This window comes from Scyliorhinus canicula, chromosome 19 (genome assembly GCF_902713615.1).
Source record: "Scyliorhinus canicula chromosome 19, sScyCan1.1, whole genome shotgun sequence".
Classification (NCBI taxonomy): Eukaryota; Metazoa; Chordata; class Chondrichthyes; order Carcharhiniformes; family Scyliorhinidae; genus Scyliorhinus; species Scyliorhinus canicula.
The window spans coordinates 56,294,380-56,314,096 of NC_052164.1; the positions used below are offsets into that span (position 1 = coordinate 56,294,380).

The following is a 19,717-nucleotide window of genomic DNA, read 5'->3' on the forward strand; positions in this document are numbered from 1 at the left end:
CAGAGCCTTTGGCTTTGATCTTTATGTCGTCATTGTCTACAGTAATAGTGCCAGAAGACTGGAGGATAGCAAATGTTGTCCCCTTGTTCAAGAAGGGGAGTAGAGACAACCCCAATAACTACAGATCAGTGAGCCTTACTTCTGTTGTGGGCAATGTCTTGGAAAGGATTATAAGAGATAGGATTTATAATCATCTAGAAAGGAATAATTTGATTAGGGATAGCCAACACGGTTTTGTGAAGGGTAGGTTGTGCCTCACAAACCTTATTGAGTTCTTTGAGGTGACCAAACAGGTGGATGAGGGTAAAGCAGTTGATGTGGTGTATATGGATTTCAGTAAAGCGTTTGATAAGGTTCCCCACGGTCAGCTATTGCAGAAAATACGGAGGCATGGGATTCAGGGTGATTTAGCAGTTTGGATCAGAAATTGGCTCGCTGTAAGAAGACAGAGGGTGATGGTTGATGGGAAATGTTCAGCCTGGCGTTCAGTTACTAGTGGTGTACCACAAGGATCTGTTTTGGGGCCACTGCTGTTTGTCATTTTTATAGATGACCTGGAGGAGGGCGTAGAAGGATGGGTGAGTAAATTTGCAGATGGCACTAAAGTCAGTGGAGTTGTGGACAGTGTGGAAGGATGTTGCAGGTTACAGAGGGACATAGAAAAGCTGCAGAGCTGGGCTGAGAGGTGGCAAATGGAGTTTAATGCAGAAAAATGTGAGGTGATTCATTTTGGAAGGAGTAACAGGAAGACAGAGTACTGGGCTAATGGTAAGATTCTTGGTAGTGTGGATGAGCAGAGAGATCTCGGTGCCCATGTACATAGATCCCTGAAAGTTGCCACCCAGGTTGATTGGGTTGTTAAGAAGGCGTATGGTGTGTTTTATTGGTAGAGGGATTGAGTTTCGGAGCCATGAGGTCATATTGCAGCTGTATGTGGTAGTATGACTAGAGGTACTACGGTACCTGGGAGTGTGAGTTGCTATTGGTGTAGAAGGCTCACTGCCCATTGGCCCAAGTGTTGTCTTCTCATTGGTCGAGAGGAAGGTAGCTCCGCCTACGAGGCGGAGTATAAGAACCCGTGTTTCCCAGCAGCCACCGTTATTTCTGTACTCCTGCTGCTGGGCACACTTCTTGTAGGTTAAAGCCTTCGATTCGGACTACTCCTTCGTTTCTGTGTTCATTACTCGCGCATCAATGTAATCTACAAGATTTTAAAGGATGGAGCTCCGCATCAAGCTGGAGTGTCTACGACTCAGCCCCCACGCAGCGAATGCAACAGCCACATTTAAGCACTGGCTGGCTTGTTTCAACAGCTACCTTAGTACGGCGGAATACGTACCGACGAAGGAGTAGAAACTACACATCCTCCACTCGTGCATCGGCACCGCCATCTACACGCTCATCGGGGACACGACCGTCTATGACGCAGCCATGGACCTGCTCAAAGGACACTTTGACCGGCTGGTAAATCAAGTCTACGCTCGGGACTTACTAGCCACAAGGCAGCAGATCCCTGGTGAGTCACTGGACGATTTTTACCATGCCCTCCTTGTACTGGGGAGGAACTGCGGCTGCCCACAAGTGTCTGCTAATGAGCACACGGAACTCCTCATCCGAGACACCTTTGTTGCAGGCATGCAGTCCCCACAGATCCACCAGAGGCTGTTTAAAAGAGAAACCTTGAGCCTCTTGGAGGCACGGTCCTTCGCTACCTCCCCAGAGGTCACGAACAGAAACGCACGCTCATACGTCCCCGACTGCGCGGCAGCCCCCTGGGCAGCGTGGAACTCAGCGTCTCTCTCCCCCACGGACTCGGACTCCCCCCAAGCCTGCGCCGCAGGGCTCCCCAAAAAACCCGCAGGGCGCCGCTGCTATTTTTGTGGCCAGGCGAAGCACCCCTGACAATGTTGCCCAGCCCGTTCCGCAACCTGCAAGGGCTGCGTGAAGAAAGGCCACTTTGTGGCTGTCTGCCAGGCCAAGGCAGTCGCTGCGGTCCCGGGCAGAGACCGATGAAGATTCCGACTATCTGCCAGGACTCGCTTCAGTCACTCTGGACCAGTCTCGACCCCACACCCTCTCTACGGCAGCAACAAGGATAATGCTCAACAGGCACGAGCCGACCTGCCTGCTGGACTCCGGGAGCACGGAGAGTTTCGTCCACCCCGCCACGGTAAGACGCTGGGCTCTCCCTGTCTACCAGGTCAAGCAAAAACCACGCTGGCCTCTGGCTCCCATTCAGTGCAGATCACGGGGTGTTGTACAGTGGACCTCATGGTCCAGGGGAGGGAGTTTAAAAATTACAGACTCTACATCCTCCCCCACCTCTGCGCGGCCGCACTCCTGTGGACTGTGGTTACCAGGAGCCGACGGTACAGTGCCCAGGACCGGACCTTCATCAGGTCCGAGGTCCAATGGCTTATGAAGGAAGGGGTCATCAAAGCTAGCAACAGCCCCTGGCGGGCACAAGTTCTGATGGTAAAGACCGGGGAGAAGAATAGGATGGTCATAGACTACAGTCAGACCATCAACAGGTTTACGCAGCTGGACGTGTACCCTCTCCCCCGTATATCCGACCTGGTCAACAGGATCGCGCAGTACAAGGTCTTCTCCACGGTGGACCTCATGTCTGCCTACCACCAGCTCCCCATCCGCGCAAGCGATCGCAAGTACACTGCGTTCGAAGCGGACGGGCGGCTCTACCACTTTTTAAGGGTTCCCTTCGGTGTCACAAACGGGGTCTCGGTCTTCCAAAGGGAGATGGACCGAAAGGTCGACCGATATAGTTTACGGGCAACCTTCCCGTATCTCGATTATGTCACCATCTGCGGCCACGATCAGCAGGACCATGACACCAATCTCCGCAAATTCCTCCAAACCGCAAAACTCCTGAATTTGACTTACAACAAGGACAAATGCGTGTTTAGCACCGACCGCCTAGCCATCCTCGGCTACATAGTGCAAAAAGGAGTGATAGGCTCCAACCCGGAACGCATGTGCCCTCTGATGGAGCTCCCCTCCTCCACTGCCCCAAAGCCCTCAAGCGCTGCCTCGGGTTTTTCTCATATTACGCCCAGTGGGTTCCCAATTACGCCGACAAAGCCCGTACGCTCATCCAAACAGCCACGTTCCCCCTGTTGATGGAGGCCCGCCAGGCCTTCAGCCGCATCAAAGCGGATATCGCAAAGGCCACGATGCGTGCTATCGACGAGTCCCTCCCCTTCCAGGTCGAGAGCGACGCGTCCGATGTAGCTCTGGCAGCCACTCTCAACAAAGCGGGCAGACCCGTGGCCTTCTTCTTCCGTACCCTCCATGCTTCCGAAATCCGCCACTCCTAGGTCGAGAATGAAGCTCAGGCCATAGTACAAGCTGTCCGACACTGGAGGCACTATCTGGCCGGCAGGAGGTTCACCCTCTTCACAGACCAATGTTTGACAATGCACAGAGGGGCAAGATAAAGAACGACAAGATCTTGCGGTGGAGGATCGAGTTGTCCACCTACAACTACGATATCTTGTATCGTCCTGGGGAGCTGAACGAGCCTCCCGACGCCCTGTCCTGCGGCACCTGTGCCAATGCACAAGTGGACCGCCTTCGAGCCCTCCACGCGGACCTCTGCCACCCGGGGGTCACCCGCTTCTTTCACTTTGTAAAGACCCGCAACCTGCCCTACTCCATCGAGGAGGTCTGGACGGTCACTAGGGACTGCCACATCTGCGCGGAGTGCAAGCCGCACTTCTACCGCCCCGAACAAGCGCATCTGATAAAGGCTTCACGTCCCTTTGAACACCTCAGCATGGATTTCAAAGGTCCCCTCCCCTCTACCAACTGCAACACGTACTTCCTCAACGTGATTGACGAGTGCTCCCGCTTCCCGTTCACCATCCCCTGCCCCAACATGACCACACCCACCATCATTAAAGCCCTCCACACCATTTTCTCCCTGTTCGTATTCCCCGCTTACATTCACAGTGATAGGGGGTCCTCCTTTATGAGTGATGAACTGCGTCAATTCCTGCTCAGCAGAGGCATTGCCTCAAGCAGGACAACCAGTTACAAACCCCGGGGTAATGGACAGGTCGAGAGGGAGAACGGTACGGTCTGGAAGACGATCCTGCTGATCCTACGGTCCATAAATCTCCCAGTCTCCCGCTGGCAAGAGGTCCTCCCAGACGCCCTCCACTCAATCCGGTCACTACTTTGCACATCTACCAATCAAACGCCTCATGAACGCCTTCTTGTTTTTCCCAGGAAGTCTTCCTCAGGGACCCCGCTCCCGACCTGGCTGGCTGCCCCGGGCCCATCCTGCTCCGGAAACACGTGCGGGTGCACAAGCCGGACCAGTTGGTCGAGAGGGTCCAGCTGCTCCACGTGAACCCGCAATACGTGTATTTGGAGTACCCCGACGGCCGACAGGACACGGTCTCCCTATGGGACCTGGCGCCCGCCGGATCCCCGCCATCGCCTCCGGCACCAGCCCACCCCCCCCAACCGCAACTGCTCCCCCAAGGCGCTCCCCTCCCTGGCCCGCCAACCTCCTCACCTAGAGGACCCGACGCGCCCCCCCCCCCCCCCCCCACGGCCCGGCCCTCACCAGCTCCGTCCAGGGGCATGGGAACATCCAAGAGGACCGGATCATCGCACCCGGAGTCATGTACGCCCGCATCTCCAACATCTCCAACGAAGCTCCGCAGGTCGCAAAGGACACCCAAGGCCCCCGATCGGCTGATCGAGTCGACATGGACTGTCAATGGACTTTTTTTTGTTTGTTCTCTCGCTTTCCAACTCTGTAAATAGTTACCGTGTGCTAACCCGTCCCTGTATATAGTTACGGGCCAGTGGGCACCCACGAGGCAGAGTATAAGAACCCGTGTTTCCCAGCAGCCAAGTCATTTCTGTACTCCTGCTGCTGGGCACACTTCTTGTAGATTAAAGCCTTCGATTCGGACTACTCCTTCATTTCTGTGTTCATTGATCGCGCATCACTGTACAAAACTCTGGTGCGGCCGCATTTGGAGTATTGTGTGCAGTTCTGGTCGCCGCATTATAGGAAGGACGTGGAAGCATTGGAAAGGGTGCAGAGGAGAATTACCAGGATGTTGCCTGGTATGGAGGGAAAATCTTATGAGGAAAGGCTGAGGGACTTGAGGCAGTTTTCGTTAGAGAGAAGAAGGTTAAGAGGTGACTTAATAGAGGCATACAAGTTGATCAGAGGATTAGGTAGGATGGACATTTTCCTCAGATGGTGATGGCTAGCGCGAGGGGGCATAGCTTTAAATTGAGGGGAGATAGATATAGGGCAGATGTCACAGGTAGGTTCTTTACTCAGAGAGTAGTAAGGGCGTGGAATGCACTGCCTGCAACAGTATTGGACTCGGCAACATTAGGGGCATTTAAATGGTCATTGGATAAACAAATGGATGATAATGGAATAGTGTAAATGGGCTTTAGATTGGTTTCACAGGTCGACACAACATCGAGGGCCGAAGGGCCTGTACTGCGCTGTAATGTTCTATATTCTAAAGGCAGCAGTTCAAGTAGACAAGGTTGGTAAGAAAGCATATGAAATGCTCTCCTTCATTGGCAGAGGTATAGAATATAAAAGTAAGGATACAATGTGAGGATTCCATAAAATACTGGTGAGGCCACAACTGGAATATTGTGTGCAGTTCTGGTCGCCATATTACAGGAAGGACATAATTGCTCTGGAAAGAGTGCAGAGGAGGTTTACAAGAATGTTGCCAGGGCTAGAAAAGTATAGCTACAAGGAGAGATTGGATAGTTTTCCTTGGAGCAAAGAAGGCTGAGGGGTGACTTCATTGAGATAAAAATTATTAGGGCAAGAGATGGGGTGGACTGGACAAAATTGTTTCCCCTAGGAGAAAATTCTAGAACCAGGGGACATATATTCAAAATAAGTGCCAGAAGGTGTACAGGGGACATGAGAATGGAGGGTACGGGAGACCCTAAACTCTTTTAGAAAGTACCTGGATCTGCAGGTCAATGGAAGGGTCTTGGGGAAAATTGATGTGCAGAGAGATCTGGGAGTTCAGGTCCATTGTACCCTGAAGGTGGCAACGAAGGTCGATAGAGTGGTCAAGAAGGCATACAGCATGCTTACCTTCATCGGACGGGGTATTGAGTACAAGAGTTGGCAGGTCATGTTACAGTTGTTTAGGACTTTGGTTCGGCCACATTTGGAATACTGCGTGCAGTTCTGGTCGCCACATTACCAGAAGGATGTGGATGCCTTGGAGAGGGTGCAGAGGAGGTTCACCAGGATGTTGCCTGGTATGGAGGGTGCTAGCTATGAAGAAAGGTTGAGTAGATTAGGATAGTTTTTGTTGGAAAGACGGAGGTTGAGGGGGGACCTGATTGAGGTCTACAAAATTATGAGAGGTATGGACAGGGTGGATAGCAACAAGCTTTTCCCAAGAGTGGGGGTGTCAGTTACAAGGGGTTACGATTTCAAGGTGAGAGGGGGAAAGTTTAAGGGAGATGTGCGTGGAAAGTTTTTTGCGCAGATGGTGGTGGGTGCCTGGAACGCTTTACCAGCAGGACCCAGTAAAAGTTCACAGTGTAAATGTTCAGGGCGAGCAGCACCTTGATGGCCACCAGGAGCGGTGTCCTCCAATTTATTGTGGCCAATCCGCCTAACCTGCACATCTTTAGACTGGGAGGAAACCAGAGCACCCAGAGGAAATCCACTCAGACATGAGAAATTGCAAATTCCGCGCAGTCAGTCAGCCGAGGCCGGAATTTAACCCAGGACCTGGAGCTGTGAGACAGCAGTGCTGACCACTGTGCCACCGTGCCAAGGTGGCAAACATCTCAACATTCACTTGAGAAAACAAAAGCTGGGCCATTAACTACCCTATCTTCTACATCCAGGTCTGGACACACTCTCACAACAGAACTGTTTTAACTGTGACAATGAAAGTGAAGATATCATTGATGTTTACACTTCCATAGACTATAGTGGCTGTGACCTGGCATGCTACCCATCACTGTGTTAAGTAACTTATAAATGTTTTATTTTGTGACACAGCCATATATCCCTGCCCAATTCACAAAGGGTTATCAGCAGCAATATGAGTGTAAGACAATTAAACTTCTCCAAATCTGTGGAGCTCTTTGCCGCAGAAGGCTATGGAGGCCAAGTCACTGAGTATCTTTAAGGCAGAGCTAGATAGGTGGGCAGCACGGTAGCATGGTGGTTAGCATAAATGCTTCACAGCTCGAGGGTCCCAGGTTCGATTCCCGGCTGGGTCACTGTCTGTGTGGAGTCTGCACGTCCGGTTTCCTCCGGGTGCTCCGGTTTCCTCCCATAGTCCAAAGATGTGCGGGTTAGGTGGATTGGCCATGCTAAATTGCCCGTAGTGTCCTAATAGTAAAGTTAAGGGGGGGAGTTGTTGGGTTACGGGTATAGGGTGGATACGTGGGTTTGAGTAGGGTGATCATTGCTTGGCACAACATCGAGGGCCGAAGGGCCTGTTCTGTGCTGTACTGTTCTATCTCCAGAACATAGGCACAATTGACAATAAAATCATAATCATTTCAGTCGACAATCCACTTCTTCACTGTCAAACCTCAATTCCATACCGCCACAACTTGGGAACAGGCACATGGATGATGCATTTCATGTCATGTTTAAACCAAAGGTGGCGCTAAGGACCCGGGTTCGAATCCTGGCCCTGGGTCACGGTCCGTGTGGAGTTTGTACATTCTCCCTGTGTCTGCGTGGGTTTCACCCCCACAACCCAAAGATGTGGCAGCAGGGTAGCATGGTGGTTAGCATAAATGCTTCACAGCTCCAGGGTCCCAGGTTCGATTCCCGGCTGGGTCACTGTCTGTGTGGAGTCTGCACGTCCTCCCCGTGTGTGCGTGGGTTTCCTCCGGGTGCTCCGGTTTCCTCCCACAGATGTGCGGGTTAGGTGGATTGGCCATGCTAAATTGCCCGTAGTGTCCTAATAAAAAAAAGTAAGGTTAAGGGGGGGGGGTTGTTGGGTTACGGTATAGGGTGGATACGTGGGTTTGAGTAGGGTGAGCATGGCTCGGCACAACATTGAGGGCCGAAGGGCCTGTACTGTTCTATGTTCTATGTTCTATGTGCAGGTTAGGTGGATTGGTCATGCTAAAATTGCCCCTTAATTGGAGAAAAAAAATAATTGGGTACTCTAAATTTACCAAATGTTTGAACCAAAGTCACCCGCCTTTAACTTCATTTTGTGATTGGGAAATGCAGAGGCCACACTCTCAGTAATCAACGTGCTGCCTGAGGAATGGCTTCCTACACTGCAGCACCTTCGTGGTGCTGTCTCCTCGGTTTGAGTCACTGCCACTGGGCAGAGCTGAGAGCATGATCACAGCTCGAGGCTGGGGAAGAACAAGGCACTGTGGATTGAGCTGAAGAGCGAGTCTGTGGCCAAGCGCAGGACGACAGACTGAGAGGGAGAATGGGGTTAGTGGTCAAGAGTGCAGCCGTAGCCTTGGGGAGAGCATTAGACCATGGTCTAGAGATAATAACGAGTCTGAGGCTGAGCGTGACCATGGCCTGGGACCAAGAGCAAGGCCTCGAGTTGTGATTTTGAGTCTGGTGTGGTGGGGCTGGTGAACAAAGAGATGGGAGCGCTCCCCATCAGGGCAAGTTGGAAAAAAACAAATGGTGGGACAATAGAGGAGGAAGAGAGGATGAGTGAGTGAGTGAGTGAGGGCTGAGGAGGAGGGAAAGGAGAGCTTGGCTGAGTTTTCTATTAATTAATGAGATGTGGGTACCCATCCCTAATGGTTCTTGAGAATGTGGTAATGAGTCACCAGCTTTGACAGAGTCATCGGACTCGAAACGTTAGCTCTTTTCTCTCCCTACAGATGCTGCCAGACCTGCTGAGATTTTCCAGCATTTTCTCTTTCGTAATAGAAGAACATAAGAACATAAGAACTAGGAGCAGGAGTAGGCCATCTGCCCCTCGAGCCTGCTTCTTGAACTGCTGCAGTCTGTGTGGTGTTAGGGAGGAAGTTCCAGTATTTTGATCCAGGGAATGATTGCAGAAGAGGCCTAATGATCACTTTTAACATCAAATATGACCAAAAGTGAGCATTGGCATCAAAAGGTGGAAATGAGCGTGGACAACTGATGAGAAAATGGTTCCAATTTATTCCTTTTTGATGTCAAATAGTATCATAGAACATAGAACAGTACAGCACAGAACAGGCCCTTCGGCCCTCAATGTTGTGCCGAGCCATGATCACCCTACTCAAACCCACGTATCCACCCTATACCCGTAACCCAACAACCTTACTTTTATTAGGACACTACGGGCAATTTAGCATGGCCAATCCACCTAACCCGCACATCTTTGGACTGTGGGAGGAAACCGGAGCACCCGGAGGAAACCCACACACACAGGGGGAGGACGTGCAGACTCCACACAGACAGTGACCCAGCCGGGAATCGAACCTGGGACCCTGGAGCTGTGAAGCATTTATGCTAACCACCATGCTACCCTGCTGCCCAATCAAATGACTAGTGATCATTTTGAATATGCTTGAATGCAAAATGTTGTCAAAATGATGTCATGGGGAGCACGATGGCACAGTGATTAGCACTGCTGCTTCACAGCAGCAGGTACCCAGGTTCAATTCTGGCCATAGGGTGACTGTGTGGAGTTTGCACGTTCTCCCCATTTCGGCGTGGGTTTTCTCTGGGTGCTCCGGTTTCCTCCCACAGTCCAAAGATGCATGGGTTAGGTCAGGTTACGGGGATTGGGAAGGTTCAGAGGAGAATTGATCAAAGTATTCAAACCGTGAAGGGTCTGAAAAGAGTAGATAGAACATAGAACATAAGAAGAAAATGTTCTCATTGATGAAAGAATCGACAACCAGAGGGCACAGTGGTGAATGGTTAGGATCTGAGAATGTGGTGGACACAAATTCAATCAGAGTTTTGATGAAGATTTGGACAATTCTCTGAAGATAAATGATTTGCTTGGTTAAGGAGAAAAGGCAGTGGATTTGGAATGGTTGAGTGACTCTTACAGAGGGCAAGCATGGACATGGCAGACAAATGGTCCCCTTCTCTGCTTTAATTATCCAATAATTCTCTGATATTTCAGGAGACAGGCTTTCAAATTGCAGGTAAATTCAGTTTTTTGTATTTTATCTCTTGCAGTCGCTGGGATTTATCTGGAGTGTTGGTGAGTTACTGAATATGTCAGTTTGCCATGCAGATCATCATATTCAAACAATAATGTGACTATATCTCATATATCTCAGGCTCTCTCAATCGCACAAAGTCTGTAACACACACAATCACACACTGTAACGCACAATGTAACAACATATCACTGCATCTTTGGGAGTATTTAATGGTCTGTATTTCTGATGTCTTGTTCCCTCTTCACAGAAATGTACAATTCCATGGTGGAGTTTGAGGAGGACCTGAAGAAGATGTGGTTTGGTCTCTACTCCAGAAGCAGCAATGTTCTCGATTCCAGTGGTTTTGAACATATCTTTTCAGGTAGGTAATGGTTTGAACAAATTGTGTGAACTCCTCACAGTTATTGAGCCGAGAGAACCTGCAGCACCTAAAATTAAAAGTTCCCATCACACCTCAAAATCTGTGTATTAACTGGGTCAGTGCTGTAACATGGCTGAACCTTGTGATGTGGTGTAACAAGATACACCGTCATCATCACGCACTCATCACCACACTTTCACCATTAACTTCACAATCTAGTTTCTCCTTTCACATGTTCACCATTAAACTCTCACTGACAATCTCACTGTAACCATCTCACCATCACACACTGACCATCAAACTCTCATTATTAGTTTCACTTCTACACTTCCATTACTACACCCTCACTGTCCCATTTTCACCTCTCATGATTAACTTTACCATCCCCCATTGAGTCACAGAGTCATTTAAGGTACAGAAGGAGTCCATTCAGCCCACTCAGTCTATGCCAACTTCCTATGGAACAATCCAGTCAAGCCCATTCCTGTAGCCTTGTAAAGTTTATTATCCTCAAATTATATCCTAATTCATTGTGAAATCATTGGGCAGGATTCTCCGTCATCCGACAACAAAATCGGGAAAGGCAATTGGACAGAGAATCGTTTTTTACGCCAAAATCATGGCGGGCACCAGGTCCACGCCAAATCTTAATTCCTCGGTGCCTCGACAGTGGCTTCAATGCGTTCCAGTCCGCAGCCATGCAGCTGCGCATGCCGCCAACTGTCCACTGTGAACGAAGCACCAAGGCTCATATGGGTGTGTGTCCCTGGCCACCCCCTCAGTGTCCTTGGGCCTCAGACGACTCATCAATTGGATGGGGCACTCCAGCACAACCAGTGCTATCTTGTTGGCTGATCGCCTGAAGCTTGATTAGTGGCAAAAAGCTGTGAATTGTATTGAATTGCATTCTTCTTCTGTTTGAAGCTAAGTAGTGTGACTCATCTTAGTTTAGCTCAGTTCTATATAAAAGGTAGATACAAAGCATCTGTCACCAAAACTGTCATCAAATCCCCACCTCTGTCCCCGACTGTCACCAAATCCCCACCTCTGTCTTCGAATGTCACAAAATCCCCACCTCTGTCCCCGACTGTCACCAAATCCCCACCTCTGTCCCCGACTGTCACCAAATCCCTACCTCTGTCCCCGACTGTCACCAAATCCCCACCACTGTCCCCGACTGTCACCAAATCCCCACCTCTGTCCCCGACTGTCACCAAATCCCCACCTCTGTCCCCGACTGTCACCAAATCCCCACTCCTTCCCTAACTGTCACCAAATCCCCACCTCTGCCCCCGACTGTCACCAAATCCCCACCTCTGTCCCCGACTGTCACCAAATCCCCACCTCTGTCCCCGACTGTCACCAAATCCCCACCTCTGTCCCCGACTGTCACCAAATTCCCACCTCTGTCCCTAACTATCACCAAATCCCCACCTCTGCCCCCGACTGTCACCAAATCCCCACCTCTGTCCCCGACTGTCACCAAATCCCCACCTCTGTCCCCGACTGTCACCAAATCCCCACCTCTGTCCCCGACTGTCACCAAAATCCCCACTCCTTCCCTAACTGTCACCAAAATCCCCACCTCTGTCCCCGACTGTCACCAAAATCCCCACCTCTGTCCCCGACTGTCACCAAAATCCCCACTCCTTCCCTAACTGTCACCAAATCCCCACCTCTGTCCCCGACTGTCACCAAAATCCCCACTCCTTCCCTTACTGTCACCAAATCCCCACCTCTGTCCCCGACTGTCACCAAATCCCCACCTCTGTCCCTGACTGTCACCAAATCCCCACCCCATGTCCCCGACTGTCACCAAATCCCCACCTCTGTCCCTAACTGTCACCAAATCCCCACCTCTGCCTGCCTGTCGCCACAACTCAACCACTTTCCCTGACTATCGTTGTATGGAGTTGGAAGCACATGGAATAAAGTTGCCTACAGCTGCCTAAAGCTCATCTTATTATCCACTCTGTGTATTCACAGACATAGAATAATAGAATTCCTACAGTGCAATAGGAGACCATTCGGCCCATCAAGTCAGCACCAACCCTCTGAAAGAGTATTCTCCACTGCCCTATCCCCGTAATCCCACCTAACCTGCACATCTTTTGACGGTGTGAGGAAACCGAAGCACGTGTAGGCAACCCACGTTGGAACGGGGAGAAAGTGCAAACGCAACACAGACAGTCACCCCAAGGCTGGAAATGAACTCAGCTCCCAGGCGCTGTGAGGCAGCAATGCTAACACTGTGTCACCGTGCCATCCATGTGCCATTATACTGCCCCTGTGCCACCATGCCACACCTGTCCAACTATGTCACATACACAGAAACCCTGTTTTAGTCTCCATGGATGGATTTTTCTCACCTCCCATGCACTCCCCATGGCATGTTTGGCGACTGGTGGCAGGATCTTCTGGTTCCACCACTGTCAATGGGTTTTCACATTGCTTGCACCCTCTTCCACTGAGGAACACGTGGCAGGAGGTTGCCGACGCTGGGACTGCAAGATCCGGACAATTTGGGCCCATTACTTTCTACCTTAAACTGTACCCAGTAAGAACTCATTATTTCCTACTCCAGTGCCATCCCTCTCTCCACATTTTGTGCACCTTAGTATTCCTCACAGGGAATCCCTCCCAGTTGCCACATATCTGCCACGTTAACTTGAACCTTACCCAATAACACTAACAAAGAACATGTTCCCAGCCCCGGCCTGCCAGGCTCTGGAGCACCCCTGCAATGTGAGCGGCTCTGGTACATGGCTGCCTCTGAGAAGGCATCCCTGTCTTCGGCCTCGGCAATCACCTACACAGATTACCTAAGCCTTGATGCAATTGCCAAAGCCTTCGCCCCAAGGCCTCCTCCATGGATACAACTTGTGCAGTGTTGGCCTGGTGATGGATCCCTGTGTCTATTCGGAACCCTGGATATGCATTATCCCTTCTTAGTTCCCAAATAATAGAAATTCAGGCTGTGAACATAGAACAAAGAAAAGTACAACACAGGAACAGACTCTTCGGCCCTCCAAGCCTGTGCCGGCCATGCTGCCCGTCTAAACTAAAATCTTCAACACTTCCTGGGTCCATATCCCTCTATTCCCATCCTATTTGTCAAAATGCCCCTTAAATGTCACTATCGTCCCTGCTTCCACCACCTCCTCCGGCAGCGAGTTCCAGGCACCCACTATCCTCTGTGTAAAAAAACTTGCCTCGAACATCTCCTCTAAACCTTGCCCCTCGCACCTTAAACCTATGCCCCCTAGTAATTGACCCCTCTACCCTGGAAAAAGCCTCTGACTATCCACTCTGTCTATGCCGTTCCAGTGAGAACAAACCATGTTTATTCAACTGCTCCTCATAGCTAATGCCCTCCATACCAGGCAACAGCCTGGTAAATCTCTTCTGCACCCTCGCTAAAGCCTCCACATCCTTCTGGTAGTGTGGCAACCAGAATTGAACACTATACTCCAAGTGTGGCCTAACTAACGTTCTATACAGCTGCAACCTGACTTGCCAATTCTTATACTCAATGCCCTGGCCAATGAAGGCAAGCATGCCTTATGCCTTCTTGGCTACCTTTTCCACCTGTGTTGCCCCTTTCAGTGACCTGTGGACCTGGACACCTAGATCTCTCTGACTTTCAATACTCTTGAGGGTTCTACCATTCACTGTATATTCCCTACCTGCATTAGACCTTCCAAAATGTATTACCTCACATTTGTCCGGATTAAACTCCATCTGCGTCTCTCCGCCCAAGTCTCCAAACGATCTAAATCCTGCTGTATCCTCTGACAGTCCTCATCGCTATCCGCAATTCCAACAACCTTTGTGTCATCTGCAGACTTACTAATCAGACCAGTTACATTTTCCTCCAAATCATTTATATATACTACGAACAGCAAAGGTCCCAGCACTGATCCCTGCGGAACACCACTAGTCACAGCCCTCCAATCAGAAAAGCATCCTTCCATTGCTACTGTCTGCCTTCTATGACCTAGCCAGTTCTGTATCCATCTTACCAGCTCACCCCTGATCGCGTGTGACTTCACCTTTTGTACCAGTTTACCATGAGGGATCTTGTCAAAGGCCTTACTGAAGTCCATATAGACAACATCCACTGTCCTACCTGCATCGATCATCCTTGTAACTTCTTTGAAAAACTGTATCAAGTTAGTGAGACACGACCTCCCCTTCACAAAACCATGCTGCCTCTCGCTAATACGTCCATTTGCTTCCAAATGGGAGTAGATCCTGTCTCGAAGAATTCTCTCCAGTAATTTCCCTACCACTGATGTAAGGCTCACCGGCTTGTAGTTCCCTGGATTATCCTTGCTACCCTTCTTAAACAAAGGAACAACATAGGCTATTCTCCAGTCCTCCAGGACATCACCTGAAGATAGTGAGGATCCAAATAGTTCTGTCAAGGCCTCAGCAATTTCCTCTCTAGCCTCCTTCAGTATTCTTGGGTAGATCCCATCAGGCCCAGGGGACTTATCTACCTTAATATTTTTCAAGACGCCCAACACCTTGTCTTTTTGGATCTCAATGTGACCCAGGCTATCTTCTCACACCCTTTTCCAGACTCAACATCCACCAATTCCTTCTCTTTGGTGAATACTGATGCAAAGTATTCATTTAGTACCTTGCTCATTTCCTCAGGCTCCACACATAGATTCCCTTGCCTATCCTTCAGTGGGCCAACCCTTTCCCTGGCTACCCTCTTATTTTTAATGTACGTGTAAAAAGCCTTGGGATTTTCCTTAACCCTATTTGCCAATGACTTTTCATGAAACCTTTTAGCCCTCCTGACTCCTTGCTTAAGTTCTTTCCTACTTTCCTTATATTCTACACAGGCTTCATCTGTTGCCAGTCTTCTAGGCCTGACAAATGCCTCCTTTTTCTTTTTGACGAGGCCTACATTATCTCTCATTATCCAAGGATTGTGAAATTTGCCGTATTTATCCTTCTTCCGCACAGGAACATGCCGGTCCTGAATTCCTTTCCACTGACATTTGAAAGCCTCCCACATGTCAGATGTTGATTTAACCTCAAACATCCGCCCCCAATCTGGGTTCTTCAGTTCCCGCCTAATGTTGTTATAATTAGCCTTCCCCCACCTTTTTTTGCAAAGTTACGTTGAACTTTAATCGTCAGCTTTAGTGTCTACTGGTAAATTCTTTGTTACAATACAAACTTAGGTCCGATTTATTATCTTTAGCGAATACAGTAGTTGAGTATAAAATACAACTCGTGCAATACTTCAAATCATAATACACAGTACAAAATTCCGGATTAATTTAAACTAAAGAAAAATAGCGATAGCAAAGGCAGCAGCAAAGACATAGGTTTCAGGAAGTGATAGATTGATTCCGGAATGAATTTTTCCATCCCAACAAGGGATTTTTAAGAAGATTATTATCTTAAAGTTTTGCCTTCTTTACAACTGTAATTGGCTTCAACTAATTTATAATTCACTCAATTCGACCAAATTGTCTGTCTGTCAATTTAAGAGATAAATGTTTTGGTGTGATCTTGTAATTTTCCATACCCTGGCTTGCCAATTGTGCCTCTAACATTAATTAGATTAACACAGTTTTTGAAAAGTCATTATGACTCTGACTGACTGTTACCATAGAAACGGACCTGCCCAGGCCTGGGAAGGCATCTGCACACAATGGAGTCTTTTGTCACTGGCCTTGAATTCTGGCCAGTCTCGAACAACTTGCAAAATGTGAACATTTAAAGTCTTATCTGATTATTTCCCAGCTAGTCAGTTTTCCTCACTCTAATGGTTAATATGATTTAGTTAATTACTCTTCATGATTTCTTAATTAAACCTTTTATCTATCTCATCTATAGCTAACCAGAAAATCTGATTTCGATCACCTGGGTGGCACATATGGTCAGCAGCATGGTTGGACCCCTCCAACTGCACCTGCAGGCGTTGGATGCTTTCCAACCACCCCCTCACGCAGTCCCTGGTTCTGCGAACGCATCTCCACGATCGATGATTCCAGACCTAAATCTGTCTGGATGGCCAGCTAGTCTCTGGGGTCAACCCACCCTCTGAGCGTCCGCCCTATCGAGGTTACTACCTCCACCTGTTGCACTGCAGCAAGTCTGTGGATGGTGTTGGAGACTGCTGTGACGGAAAGTCACTGCCTTCCCCGGACTTGAGCTCCGGGTTGTCAAGGGATGCGGGTTAAAGGCTCCCGTTGCTGTCCGTATCCTCGCCAGTGCCGCTCTCCTCATGTGGTTGTGGTTGGTGTTGTTTATGGGGGACAACAGAAGGGTCCACGCCATCACCAGGAGCTCCTGCAAGAGGCATGATTGGACCACGGGTCGGGGGGAGTGGGGTTGGTGGGAGTGTATGGTGGGAGGGGGTTGTTTGGGGAGGGGGAATGGGGCCGGTGGTGAAGAGGAGGGGTAGAGGTGGTGGTGGAGGAGCAGGGATGTGGGGAGGGAGGTGTTGGAGTGGTGGTGGGTGTGGGGCGGGGTGGGTGGAGGGGTGGTAATGGGGGTCGTGGTTTGGGGATGACCCATGTGCCGTGTGGAACCGCAACTCTGGCGCGGGTCTCGCCTCCTTGCCCGAAGCCAAGGTCCGCCTTGGCATCTACCCTTTCTCCAGGCCCATCGACCACGTTCAGTGCCCTCTGTTCCATTGTAGTGAAGGGCCACAAACAAAAAGTTTCACTCTCCAGTCTTCTCCCTCTCACGTCGATTATGAGCAGCATTCTCCTGGGGAATGGGGAGGAACAGAAACCGCACAGTATTAGGCCTCCAAGTGGGATGGGGGGGGGGTTTACAGGTGTGTGGGACAGGCGTTGGTGACATGGCACAGTGCTGCCGACTCACCCGAGCCACCCTGAGGCGGCCGTGAAGTCTTATTCAGCACCGCTGGCCGGTCACAGCGATGTTGCCTATGGCACTCATGACCTTTGCCACCTGCATCCAGGCACAGCATAATGTGACGGCTAGCAGCCTCCTTTCCACCATGGGGTGCAGTGTCACCTGCCTCCCTCCATGGCATTCAGCAGGGTCTCGAGTTCAGTGTCCGTGAAATAGGGGCCGCTATCCTTGCTGCCATCTTGTTGGCTGGGATGGGGTGTTTGGGGAGTGAAGTGTGTAACTGAACAGGTTTTTTGGGTCAGTCTTCACAGTGGAAGAGACAAATAACATGCCAGTGACTGATGGAATGAGGCTCTGACAGGTGAGGATCTTGAGATGATTGTTATCACTAAGGAGGTAGTGATGAGCAAGCTGATGGGGCTAAAGGTAGACAAGTCTCCTGGCCCTGATAGAATGCATCCCAGAGTGCTAAAAGAGATGGCTAGGGAAATTACAAATGAACTAGTGATAACTTACCAAAATTCACGAGATTCTGGGGTGGTCCCGGCGGTTTGGAAATTAGGAAACATGACACCACTGTTTAAAAAAGGAGGTAGGCAGAAAGTGGGTAATTATAGGCCAGTTAGCTTAACATCGGTAGTAGAGAAGTTGCTGGAATCTATCATCAAGGAAGAAATAACGAGGCATCTGGATGGAAATTGTCTCATTGGGCTGATGCAGCATGGGTTCATAAAGGGCAGGTCGTACCTTACTAATTTCGTGGAATTTTTTAAGGATATTACCAGTGCGGTAGATAACAGGGAGCCAATGGACAATTGACAAGGTGCCACACAAAAGGTTGCTGCATAAGATAAAGATGCATGGCATTTCGGGTAAAGTAGTAGCATGGATAGAGGATTGGTTATTTAATGGAAATCAAAGAGTGGGGATTAATGGGTGTTTCTCTGGTTGGCAATCAGTAGCTAGTGGTGTCCCTCAGGGATCAGTGTTGGGCCCACAATTGTTCACAATTTACATAGATGATTTGGAGTTGGGGACCAAGGGCACAATGTGTCCAAGTTTGCAGACTACACTAAGATGAGTGGGAAAGCAAAAAGTGCAGAGGATACCAGAAGTCTGCAGTGGAATTTGGATAGGTTAAGTGAATGGGCTAGGGTCTGGCAGATGGAATACAATATTGACAAATGTGACGTTATCCATTTTGGTAGCAATTAACAGCAAAAGGGATTATTATTTAAATGATAAAATATTAAATCATGCTGCTGTGCAGAGAGACCTGGGTGTGCTAGTGCATGAGTCGCAAAAAGTTGGTTTATAGGTGCAACAGGTGATTAAGAAGGTGAATGGCGTTTTGTCCTTCATTGCTAGAGGGATGGAGTTTAAGACCAGGGAGGTTATGCTGCAATTGTATAAGGTGTTAGTGAGGCCACACCTGGAGAATTGTGTTCAGTTTTGGTCTCCTTCCCTGAGAGAGGATGTACTGGCGCTGGAGGGTGTGCAGAGGAGATTCACCAGGTTAATCCCACAGTTGAAGGGGTTGGATTACGAGGAGAGGTTGAGAAGACTGGGACGGTACTCGTTGGAATTTAGAAGTATGCGGGGAGATCTTATAGAAATATATAAAAGTATGAAGGGAATAGATAGGATAGATGTGGCAGGTTGTTTCCACAACCTAAGAAGTTCTGAAAGCAGAACTGGGGGCATAGTCTCAAAATAAGGGAAAGTAGATTTAGGACTGAGTTTAGGAGGAACCTCTTCACCCAAAGGGTTGTGAATCTATGGAATTCCTTGCCCAGTGAAGCAGTTGAGGCTCCTTCATTAAATGTTTTAAAGATAAAGATAGATAGTTTTTTGAAAAATAAAGGGATTAAGGGTTATGGTGTTCAGGCCGGAAAGTGGAGCTGAGTCCACAAAAGATCAGCCATGATCTCATTGAATGGCGCAGCAGGCTCGAGGGGCCAGATAGCCTACTCCTGCTCCTAGTTCTTATGTTCTTATACTTCCCAGGATTGCCACAGGCATTCAAGCTTCCTCACAATCTCTCAGCTGTGCCAATAGAACACCACTGCTTCACAGGCCCGTAGTAAGCAGTCACCAATCCTCTGATCACTTCAGAGTTCTGGCTTCTCACAGGCTTATTGTGCTCTGCTACTTTCTGTAGCTTTGCCTTTTAACTTGGAGCTTTTCCCTGCTCCTCAATCTCAACCTTTCCCAGATTCCTGTTCTTTGTTCCTTTGACTTCACAGACTTGGAAAGCTCTTCTGACCCATTCCCTGGTTTCTGGGCCTTGCTGTTTTTAGCTTGGACCTGCTCTCTCCAGTCTGCTTTCATGTCTTCCCTCCTGCATTATTT

At 49.3% G+C, this 19,717-nt stretch overlaps 1 protein-coding gene across 1 annotated transcript in view; it reads left to right on the forward strand.

The window, feature by feature from the left end:
* Nucleotides 1-19,717, forward strand: part of LOC119954304 (poly(U)-specific endoribonuclease-like) — a 114,588-nt gene that overhangs the window by 63,565 nt on the left and 31,306 nt on the right. Inside the window, exon 6 of the mRNA XM_038779415.1 lies at nucleotides 10,400-10,513. Coding sequence (XP_038635343.1) covers nucleotides 10,400-10,513 — 114 coding nt within the window. The remainder of the gene's footprint in view (nucleotides 1-10,399; nucleotides 10,514-19,717) is intronic.